Here is an 11,758-nt window from a genome sequence, read left to right as displayed (position 1 = left end):
CCGTTGACCACAGATATCTACGAGTGCAGCGGATCTCTCTTGCTGTGCTAAGATCAGAGCAAAACCTAATAGCACGGGCAGAAGTGTCATGGAATTCCCTGCTGCCACAGACTTCGATGGCGATGGACTCACCATGGCTTTTCACACAAGCAAGATCTCCTCCACAGTAAATGGCGGCAATGGACATCTCCTATCCCACTCGAAAATGCCTCTCCACTCCCATCCTACTCCGTCATGAGAGCCACCGACCACAATCACATGGTTGTTAGACCCCGGATACGGTAGTGGAACATTGCTCGGGCCTCCACTAGGGCATACCTGTAGGAGGATACCTTTGGCAAAACCGTCAAGGTGCAGCTCCTTTACCACACGCAGTCCCTCGATAACGGAGTCAATCTCGTTTGGCGGGACGGACGATCCAGCTCCAGGATCTGCTACGGAGAACTGAAATGTCAGCCATCTCGCACGGAAGCCATCAGTGGTGATCTCTCCAGATTTAGAATCACCACCACCATAGGCAAGATACGTCTTCTCGTGCACTGGACTTGATGCGCCTGCGGATCTTCGAGCCATTGTCGGACGGCAAGGAGCCCAACGTAGACCTGGGGTACTCTGGAGCCGAGGAGCGCTTGACACAAGAGCACCTGTCGAGACACTCTTGCCCACTTGACGCTTCCACATCTCCGCTGCATCTCCTTCGATGTCACCGACGAGAAGACTCCAGATCAACACATCGTCCTCGTCACGAGTAGCATGCCGATGACTGAGGAGAACCGTAGCCTCGCCGATACTGATGAATCCCTCTGCGATCTGGCGGTCTTCTTCAGTCGCAACAGAGCCTCCTCCTTCGAATAGCTCCATGCCGGTGATGTCGTCGGGTGGAAGTAGGTACGAGCGTGTCAAGAATGGAATGGCAACTTCAATTCTTCCACGCTGGTAAACGGTCTGCAGCACATCGTATAGCTTAATGACCTTGTCGTCGAGGCAGAGCAAATAAAGCGAACGCCTTCCTCGCATGGACTCAAGCAATGTCCACGCCCTCATGTTCCAATCGCTAATTAGCAAGGTCGCAAGCAGTTGCTCGCAAATCTTTGCGTCTGGATCGGAGATATCGATTGACATTATATCCTGATCACAAACCAGAGTGATGTTGCTGAGGGTGAAGATTTGGGTGATATTGGCGATACATTCCCACCTCAAGTCTTCTTCACTGGGTATGCACGGCGTGTCCATCCAATATGACGAGCAGCCCAGGGATGTTGCGATCTTGGTGTATCGCTCGTGCAAGCACATGTTGAATCCTGTGCCTTCCGGACTGCCTGGATCGGGCCTACCTCCCTGGCCGTGGCTCCAAACATGGGACACTGTGAGCGTTTCTTGCGTGACTTTACAATAACGCAAGCCGGATGCCTCCGTGGTACTGGTGTCGATAGCCTTCGGTCCAGGGACACCGAGAAAGGAGGAACGACACCAGAAAAGTCTCTGGCAAGATCCCCGGCATTCTTTTGCGTGCGTTGACTGATTTGTGACCTCTGTATGTTCAAATCGACCACAATTGACCGACGATACACCACTGCATTGTTTATTTTCAAGGTTGCAAATGGCTGACTTTGAGCCGAAGCATTCTTGGTACAACTGAGTGCATCGCCGAAGGTCTGTGGAAACGCATGCTCGATCCTCCACAAGGTTCCGATAAGCCCAAGCGCAGAGATAGGGTGTGATTTTGAGTTCCGTTTGCTGCACTTGCCGGCGATACTCGAAGATCTCAGGGACAATATTTTGAGCTCGAATTGAGTTCAAGCCTTGAATGTTGTAGTCGAAACCTGAGAGTTGACGACCAACCACAGATCGTAAGTGGAGCATCAAAACCCTTTGCCAGGACGTCCACAGGAAGGCACACACAATGGCCCATCTTTGACGATTTCCTCTGCCTTCATTTGCGAGGTCTAAGCTTGTTCTTAGAAGGAATATCGTCGCGTTGAGAAGGCGGACCAAAGGTGGGGGTCCATATTCACGAGCAAATTCTCGTTGAGCGGTGCAAAGCACTAGACGAAGAACGATCGTGTCGACGAAGTTGACCACCAGTAGCCTTTCCCAGGTAGGATCCGGCGAGTCATTGAGTGCAAGATCTCCCAGTGAGCCCGGTAGAACAAAGCCGTCATCGAAGGAACCCTGATATCGCAAAGCACCTAGAATAGTTGGCGAGGTCGCTGGCAGTTGCCCAAGAATGTCCGTGGCTCGATCGAAGATCTTCGTGTGCCTAGAGTCAGTAACAATACCCACCTATATGTGCGCTCAGTGTGGTAAGAAAGTGGCGGATTTACCTTCTGTTCGACACCAGCTTTCCCTCCGCGTGCTCTTCCAAGATTGCCGAGCCTGTACGTATCGCTATAAGTTTGGTCTAGACGCGTCACGTGAAGCGCAGGATCTTGCGTGTCTTCATACAATTTGAGGCACAACTTCTTGGCCTTGCCGGTGTTTGGAAGGCCATGTTGGGAGTGGTGGTCAATAAGTGATTGAAGTTCATACTCGCTTTTTCGGCCCTGGTTCTCGTTCTCTGGATCACTCCAGACGGCACGAATTCGGTCCTGCGAGAATGAGAGGCTGCCATACTGAAGCAACATGATGTCCTTCACGGCAAGGTTGGCATCTGACAAGAAAGACTTGGCTATGCTGCTTCATTGGCAAGATTATTGCTGTTACGCTGCGAGCAACAAAGTCATCCGTGCCTCGCGAAAGCGCTGTATCATGCTGATACGATGCTGCCTAGGATGTAGAATGGTGGAGGAGGCTGATGTAGGTGCTAGGCGGAAGTGGCCCAAGGTGCATCACATTTGCCAAGGCCTACCTACCATACTGAATCGTATTCCTGGAGATATCGACATCCTCAAATACCGGAGAGGAGATGGCCTAGATTCTGCTGGTCACAGTTTCTGCAGAGTTGCTGACACGAATGCTGAAATTGGATTCCTGACCCATCAGTCGAAATATCACCTCTACAAGTCTGTTGAGCACATGGCAGATGGATAGGGCACATGATATAGACCATATAAATCAAGTTGTGATTGATCTCGTGGATCGTCTATATTAGTTCTCTGTCTCGTCATAACATGTCTTGGACATCATGACTGAAAGCAAACAGAAGGAACAGCAGACGAAACTGCTGAACACCATCAAGACTAAAATATGTACCAATGCAAGTATTGTCGTCAACTCTGCCAGACGTCTTGATGAGCAAAGCAGCTGATCGACAGTCCTGTCCCGTATGTCCAACTCCCAGTGGAATGCAAAATCCTCCTTCTAGGAAAATCATCATGACAATGTCGTCAATTAAAATCATACAAGAAGCTCTGTTCATGACTTCCGTGTTCTCTTGAATGTCCGCATTCTGTGCAAGTGCACAATAAATCATCAACTGTCATTCACTTGCCCGTATAGTCCAAGACACCTGCCAGGCGGATTTCTTCGACAAATTTCTCCTCATTCCCGACAGTCTGAAGGTTCCAATGTCCAGAATGAGGTTGCCGATTGAAAGGGCCCCATCCAAGCATCTCCTGGACGTTGCGTCTTTTTAGGTCGACATCCCCTCGCACGTCAAATAATTGAGTCTGAAGGCATGACAGAGTTGCCACTGCCGCCCGAACAAGTGTTCGGTCGCCTTCAAACACCCAAATATCCCAGATGCGACAGAGTCGGTCCACGTCCAGACCATTCGAAAACATGGTTCGTAACATCGGTTCGAAAACTTCGTCTCCACTAAATCCTAGACCACCTTGCTCAATAGAGCCAAACAGATATTCGTGAATGCGCGGATACTTCATGGCCAGCGTCGAGACCGCGTGATTATATGTTCGAGCAGTCGTAGTAGCGTCATTTGTCTGGAATGCCAAAGGTATGGGCCTGTTCAAAGAATTTGCCAGCAGAATAAATGCGTCCGCTGGTGTCGGTAATTGCAACAACAGCAATGCCGCGATAAGTTGAATTCCATAAATATACCCCACGTCACTTCGATAGCATGCATAAGCTTCGCAAACATCGGCCAAATCTTGCCAAAGAGGTGCGTTCCTTTGGAACAAATTGAGCTCGGGAAATGCCGTCTCTGCGTCTCTTTCGATGTCGAGAAACAGTCGTTCGATGCTTTTGTCGGCGCTATCGAGCTGGTCGGTCGGTCGCTCTTTGATATCTTTAGCTCTTTGCAAGGCCTTCTCATAACTTTTGACGGTGAGTCCGAGAGGGTTGCCTATGGCCCTTTGCCAGACTCGGCCGCGAAGGTTAGGGCTGATACCACGCCAGCAGAGGTCATTGACTCGGTTGTCAATGGTCGAAATGTCCGTCGTCTCGTCAACATAGTACTGCCATATACGATTTAGCGACTCTCGGGTATCGTCCTTCTCACACCGCTGAACCTGCAGCTGTGTGCGGCGCTTCTTCTCTGCATCGACTGATGCCGCCATCATGCGTTGGTACTCCTTCAGATGTCGCCGTTCCTCTTTCGGATCCTTTGGTGGCAGCCATGATGGCCGCGTCCGTGAGAGAATAGCTTCCTTTTCTTTGGATATAGGCATAAAATCCAAAGTACTCTTCTGGATCGGGGGCAATTGTATGCCTGCACTTTTGGGCCTGGATTCAGATGAGTGCTGGCTATCCGGCGATGAGCGGCCGCTCAAAGCTTCGGCCTGTACTTGCTCCTTCAAATCTGCGTGGTAAACCAACGCTTCCGAGATAATTCGTGCCTCTTCACTAAGCTCGGCCATGGCAAGGTTCCACGATTTCGTCCGGCCACTATTCCTCAAAACGTTTAACCTGCGTGGTGAGGGTGGATCCGTTGCACTCAGCGTGGCTGATCTTGCAGGGGGAGGTCTGTTCTTAGGGAGACTTTGTGAGTGCATGTGTGGGTGAGGCGGTGTCTCCGGGGCTGTAATGGCATGCGCCAATGGTATAGGGCGAGGACTCTGAGATGGCCCGTCTCTGTCCGGACTCCCGCGGAAACTTGACCGATGCGACCGCTGACCGGATGGCAGAGGCGACACTGGGACATTCCAGAGACTGGCGTCATCTGGCAAGTCATCATCTGAGTCGTTGTATTCAGCTTCCAGTTCCTTGACTGATTTTCTCTGGGGTTGCCATGAAGAACGTCTGGAAGGAACTCCGAGTGACGATAGAGATGCCTTATGAGTAGGTCGCAATCCCCCAGCACTGAGCGAGTTGGTCGACATGGACGTCAATGGTCGTCGCTGTGGTGGAGATGTCGACCTCGTCCTAGGGGTTCCCTGTGCATGGAATGTTTCTGGGGTGGTGAATTGGCGCTTCAATGCCGACATCCTCGACCCCACCGGCTTAGGAGTGGCCGAATCCTGCATTCTGTGGGAGAACTTTATCGACGTCTGCAACTGTGGCAGCGCCTGCCTCTTCTCACCAGATGCCGGATCTTTCGCCCTCATGAGTCCATTTTCTGACCCAACAGACTGCATCGAAACATCCCGTGAATGGCAGTTTATCGTAGGAGTTTGCTTGTCATCTTCTAGCCCAATCTCTTCGAAGTTGATAGTGTCCGAGTCCAATCCATCAGGACTCGAGAAGGTAGAGGAATAGGATGAGGATTTAGAGGAACGGGATCCGGACAAGTCAGGAGGTGAGCCCGGTATACTGGTCGTCGTTGTTGTCGTCATGGTAATTATATGTACATTTGACAAGGTGGTTAACGAGCGTGTCTCAAGTTGTGAGCGGCGTCTTGTGCTCAGCGACAAGCCATTGAAGATGCAATCGCACGTAGAGTTGTGGGAACAGGTATCGAATGTTTCTGCGGTGGCCTGTGGGCACGCAATTTCCGGGCAACGAAGGTTGTTATTGACGGGACTATTTTTGTATCGAGTGCTCGTGCGCAATGACAATGCTAGTTCTGCATACTGGGAGTTTGTTGATTTTGAAGAAACGAGTGTCGGGATGCGCCTGAGGATGTGTTCGTTGTCGCAAAGGACGTGATCGAGGTCTGCCAACTGGAAAGGTGAAGCTCGAGGGTCGTAGCCAAGGTGCAAAGTTTCCAATGGACCAGCCCCTGGCAAAGATATCGGGATTGGTGGAGTTGATGCTGACGGTGACGGTTGGCATGATGCTGGCAAGGATCCATTTATCACACCATGTCGAAGATGGGGTCGGGCTGGCTGCGTTAGGGCTTCCTCCATGGCCGTTGACTGGCTGATGAGAGGTGGCCTTGCTCCTTGCCCAAAAGCCACTGGAAGCTTGTTGGAAAAGTTGGTGGCGGTCGGGGGCTGGCAGGTTTTCCACCGAGACCGTGGATGGCCACGATTGGGGAGGTTTCAATGATTGACAACGCTGCAGGTTGGCCCCACGGGCTGTTCGTCAAGACTTGTTTGGCTGGTGGTCCCTCTTTTTCCGGGTCGTTGATGTAATGTGTCTCTCAACAAGTTTCGCGGAGTATCTTTCGAGATGTTATATTCAAGGCGTTCAATACACGGCTGCTGCTGAGTCCGGTCGCGAACACGTTTCAGTCCGATGAGGGAGCGTGTCAGAGGGTTGACAGAACCATGTCGAAACTCGAGACTCGATGAAAGGGATGGTCAAATCAGCGGCAGGATGGTTTTCTGACGCATGTTGGCTGTTTCATGACAATAGAATGCAACTGTCCAAAAGTTTTGAGGCTTTGTGCCAGACGAGGGCGTCGGGGTATACGCTTTGATTTGTTGTCTCTTGATCAAGACAATGACCAAGGGTAGAGGTAGACGTTCATTCCCTGCTTCAGTCAGCAGGCAGGAGCGTTGCGTCGTTGATAAAAGATCTGGTGTTGTCGGTGGCTGGTTGTTGGTGTGCATTGGCGGCATGGCTGCAGGAGCGGGTATGCAACGCAGCGCAGCAGCAGCGCACGAGTCTAGAAAGATCCCGCAAGTTTACGTGTGCCACAAGTCTGCCACCCAATTTTTACTTCCCTTCCTACATTTCTACACATTCCATAACATCGTCCTGTTGTCATGGACACCTCACAGACACCAAATTTTGGACTTGTTGAATTGTCTCTAGACTCATGTCAATGTCATTGTGTCATCTCCATATCCGTTACTACGGGGTACTCGATAGTGGTTGTGAGTGTTTCGCCGCTTGTATAACATACACACTCAGTAAACATATCCTTTGAACGTCTTCTCGTTTTGGTCGAGCAATGCCCTCAGCTCTCTTCCCTGGATGTTCATGCTCGCCTCAGTATTCTCCCTCAGCATCCTCAGCCAGTGCAATACCTGCCCATATTGACTCTGTTTGCGCAACAGCACCCTTTCCCAAGCAGCGGCAGCGATCCAACACATCTGCGTCCGTGTAATCTGTTTCTGGTGGTTGTTTTTGACCCAGCAGATCTTGGTTGCTGCTGACACTAACTCTTCAATCAATCTCCTGATCAGGGCTTGTGAAGCGCGAATATCTTGTTGCATACTCGCCATATAACGATGCATTTTCATGGCCGACTCTGCAAAATTCCCAAGAAGAGTCGCAAGTACTTGCTTCCTGCTGTTGAGCGACATATCCAGCAGCATAGCATGCATTTGCAATTTCAAGGATGACAACACCTTTCGTCTGAGGGTGGTGCCAGGTCTCGAGCAACTCTCGATCGTCAGCCCGTTACCTACAAAGGCATCTTTCCTGTCTCTATCTTTTTTCAATCCCAGCGAACTCATCTCGATACTCAGGCCGCAATATGGGAAAAAGGTCCCACCGTGTATTCGCGGGACTTTCGTGCCCCGGATCGATACGTCAAAGTTGACAAGCGACTTTTCTGCGTTCACCATGATGCCATATCGCTTATCACCGTTGAGCATGACTTCAAGGAATTGTCTTGCCAATTCCTTTCTTGTAGTGATTAGAAGGAAATCGTCAATCAACCTCAGCAGCATGCAGGACTTCGAGTCCAGAAAGTCGAGCTCTTTCCGTTCAAAGGCTCCGTAGAAATAGCTGCAGAGGAGACTGCTGAGCACGGAACCTTGTGGTATACCATCGATCTGTCTCATGTGCTTCTTTCCGATCTTGACTATACTGTCTCCGACATGCTCTTGCAGGACCTTCAAGAGAGAGCTGCGAGTCAAGACCTTGTTGTTCCCTGTGTCCGCCAACACCACTTTCCGCTTTCTGATGGCGACATTATTGGCATATGCCTCTGAAAACACTGCGCTTTCATCTGCAGGACGAGCAGAACCGACATAGCGTCGCCTCAACAGGCCGGTAGGAGTGTGCCCTACTTCGTCTAGACATTTTATTTCTGTGTGTCTTGTTGTTCGATAAGTCGTTTCTGAGAGCAACCCTTTGACCATGGCCAGTAGATGTTCTTGCGGGATACTGTCAAAGCAAGACTTGATATCAACCTTGACGAAGAACAGTTCTGATCCAGATGGCAACGTGTTTTTGAAACCGGTCAACCGATCATGTATTTCTCCAACAGACAGTAATGCCGACCCTAGTGGTGTGGGATCATGTGCACGTTCATAATTGAGGGCGCTGAACACCGATGTAAGCTGGGCGTTGATGCTGCTACTCAAGGTTCGTTTCCCGCACACAACTTTGATCTGCCGCCGCCGGAGATTTGTGATGGGTCTCGAGCCCTGGTCTTTGGGCAAGAGTCGTAAATGGCTGTAGCCCAAAGTTCGCGATTGTAACTTTTGACGCGCTTCGCCAGGCTTTATGACTGAGTACATGCTCAACTTGATAGCGGCAAGGCTGGGTTCGGAGAGTTTACGCCAGACATCATGTCGAAAGTAGAACAAGCGATTGCGGTGGGAGGAGCTTTCAGTGACATAGAAGTTGGCTCGAATCAAGGGTATCAGTAGTGAGTCAAACAAGTAGTACACGAACTCATGTAACAGTTCTTGCCGCTTTGAATGATCAGACTTGGACATCTTCTGACCTTGCTGGCTCGGCGCGCACAGCCAGGGGAGTGCTCTCACTGTAATACCATCAATGGCCTTGTGCAGCGTCATGGTTTCGAACCGTCGCATCCGAACAAATTGGTGAATGTTCATCATGATCTTCGTGTGATTTCGTTGGCCTTCGATACCGCGGCCAAATGTGTCCGCAGGTAGCAAGCGTGCAATGGCTGATCGACAAAATGCGGAGACCGCAACGACAGAAGTCGAATGAGGGAGAAAGGACGTCGCGTTCTCATATGCATCGTTATTCGAGGCATGACTACCTGACGATGAGTTAGACCCGGCAACCTGAGTCGCCAGCGGTTCGGTGGAAGTCATGCTTTCAGCCTGCAACCACGTTGTCGATGCTTGCAACTGTGGATCGCCAATAGGACAATAATGGCGGAGAAGCTGACTATAGGAACACCTCTGATGGTTGTGTTGAATCTCCCTGACCAGACATATGATGGCTCCGCGCAGGCGGCGAGGCACCCACTCCGGTTTCCTCTTCGGCTTTGCCTCGATCTCTACTTCTCGAAAAGTGTAGTCTTTGAAAGGCTGTGCTGTTTCCGCTGGGTCAACAGTCGACGTAAAAACGTTGTGTAGCCCAGACTGGCGTGGGAAGACATATTTTGCGATATGCGCAGCGTGATCTAACCGAGCGACATCGGAAAACCTCTGCAGGACATGAGTGTGATGCAGCCCAAATTTGACCTTACCATGGACATTCAAGGACGGCCTTGCGTACAATATGCGATTTCTCACAAAGCGAATGTCTGATGGCCGCTTGATCTGTGGTTTCTCACGAACAGGCGTTGAACTGGTCCGAGTGTCCACGGGTGCGTTCTGCTTCAGTTCTGAGATCGGAATTCCGCTCAGCTGAAACAAGTTTCCTTTGCCCTTCGAGAGCCTGGTGAAAATGCCACAATCCAGCAGCAGGCTCGCAAAGATGACTTCCGCATCTTCGCCTAACTGCGGGAGGAGTTCGGACCATGCGTCTGATATCAAAAGTTTCAGATTATCATTTGGATGCTGCCGAACAACTCCGGGTAAGAAACTATTCCTACCACCATTGTCGCCTGTGTCTAGTGACGCTGACGCCCTCTGCAGGCCGTGGCAGAGAATATGGTGAGGTCGAGTCCCAGTGAAATTGTTTCGGAATAGCGACCAGATAACAAAATCCACGACCTAGATAGCCGGGGTCAGTACGTGTCTCAATATCGGTTGGAATCAATGAAGATCACCTCGTTTATGCAACATTGCTGTGAGTGGCCGCTGTGAGCACCGGTGGCACGTTGTTGACTTTGTGTGAAGGTGCAGAAGTCGACTTTACGTGTTTTGTATAGAGAGATTGAAGGTTCTTTCAGAATACCGACCAAGCAGGTATCAAGGACCGATTCCTCATCTTTTTTAAACAGTGAGAGCTTTCTTCTTCTCACACGTGATGTGGACGGCAGCCGTGTCAGCAGAAAGTCCCTCAGAGTACAGACCTTGATATAGAAGGACGACAGAACTCCATGATAGATATCCGGCGAGGCTTGGACGAATGTTGTATTTCCGGCGTCTGATGCATGATTGGCTGATTTTAGAAGTTTCGACGGGCGGGTTGATACCGTGTCAGGGCATTTCCGCTTTCTGGCCATGATCCCCAAAACATTTCCAGAATCAAGACGATGGCCCTCACAAATAGCTTCAAGCAACCTGGTGGGTTTTGCTCATTGTGGTTGTGGTTGTGGCATCATATGAGGGTGAGTGTTGACGAGGCCCAGGCATTGTTGAACGCGTCTGTTTCGATATCAACGCGAGTCCAGATTAACCAAGGTAAGAAAACGTGAACACGCGATTCGTGATTAGATTTCTCCAAGCGTGAACTGATCGACCGTGTCTTGGAAGGCGAGTTTGGTAGGCTCTCGGTAAGATTTCATTAGGCCTTTTTGGAGAAGGTTTAACGAAAGGTAGGTCGTGCTAGCCGGCAACTGACAGCCAGGGACCCCTGGGCCTAAGCTCAGGGCTACCTGTTACCTGTCTGCCTTTGGCTTTGGCTATGGCTGTCACCGTTTGCAATGAACGGCAGAGGCGTCGTCCTGATCAAAGATTGGGTGTCGCAAATCAATGGCCCAGCGCGACAATGTGCACCTGTCAAACATAAAAGCAGCAGCAATCGACGCGCTGTTCGATGCAGGGGAGTCCAAATCAGAAACAGAAACACCCTTTCTCCATGTGTCTTCTGTACCCACGATAATCAGTCCTTTGTCGGGCAGCAAACAATGGACATGGGAGTCAATCAGACAGGCATGGGTTGGATAAACTCCGCCGCCCGCAGCTAGTCGCTTCACCCATAACGTCCCCCATCCACTATTTGGACGCTAGTCACAGTAGTAATCGTATCCTGTTCGCTTGCTGGGCATTTCAGCCGAACTCACATTGCTGCGTGTACACAATCGCCGGCGACTCAACCCACCGTTTGGTATGTGTTCCCGTCATCTCTTTGTACACGCCTGTCGAGTCACCGTCCAACCTACACCTCACCGTCGTCAGAGTTCTGTCCTGTCGAACATCCTCACCGGGTGTACCTAATCACAGCCCAAACCCACCGATCTATCCCTGCGGTCAGTCCCGATCTCACACGTCCGCAACCGCAGTCTGCAGCGAAAGGCGCGACCTTGCGTGCATCTAACCGACTCGAACAGTCTTCATGCTTCCCTTCAGTGGTCAATTGCACCTTGATGCTCAGTCGGTTACCATCTCCGGAATTCCTGAGACCACTGCATTTGGGCATCTCTTAGGCTGGCTGTCACCGCTGTCAGACGTCGGCAGTTGAAGTCTTGTACAAAAGGAGGAGTTGCAAGTTGCAA

The 11,758-nt window shown here is 50.7% G+C and overlaps 2 protein-coding genes across 2 annotated transcripts; both read right to left on the bottom strand.

Annotated features, from left to right (window-relative positions):
* Window positions 1-141: 141 nt before the first annotated feature.
* On the bottom strand, window positions 142-3,019 carry EDD37DRAFT_594615 (uncharacterized protein; the record flags this gene model as incomplete). Its single annotated transcript, XM_062814560.1, has 2 exons — window positions 2,461-3,019; window positions 142-2,260 (listed from the first exon to the last, which is right to left on the bottom strand). The coding sequence occupies exons 1-2, from the start codon at window positions 2,622-2,624 to the stop codon at window positions 142-144; spliced, it is 2,283 nt and encodes a 760-aa protein (XP_062667346.1). The 5' UTR covers window positions 2,625-3,019.
* Window positions 3,020-3,023: 4 nt separating this feature from the next.
* On the bottom strand, window positions 3,024-6,451 carry EDD37DRAFT_118367 (uncharacterized protein). The gene has a single exon (XM_062809298.1). The coding sequence runs from the start codon at window positions 6,180-6,182 to the stop codon at window positions 3,423-3,425; it is 2,760 nt and encodes a 919-aa protein (XP_062667345.1). The 5' UTR covers window positions 6,183-6,451; the 3' UTR covers window positions 3,024-3,422.
* Window positions 6,452-11,758: the final 5,307 nt, after the last annotated feature.

The sequence above is a fragment of the Exophiala viscosa genome (genome assembly GCF_022695815.1).
Source record: "Exophiala viscosa unplaced genomic scaffold EDD37scaffold_10, whole genome shotgun sequence".
NCBI lineage: Eukaryota > Fungi > Ascomycota > Eurotiomycetes > Chaetothyriales > Herpotrichiellaceae > Exophiala > Exophiala viscosa.
The sequence above is the reverse complement of the archived record's forward strand: the minus strand, read 5'-3'. Positions and strand labels throughout refer to the sequence as shown.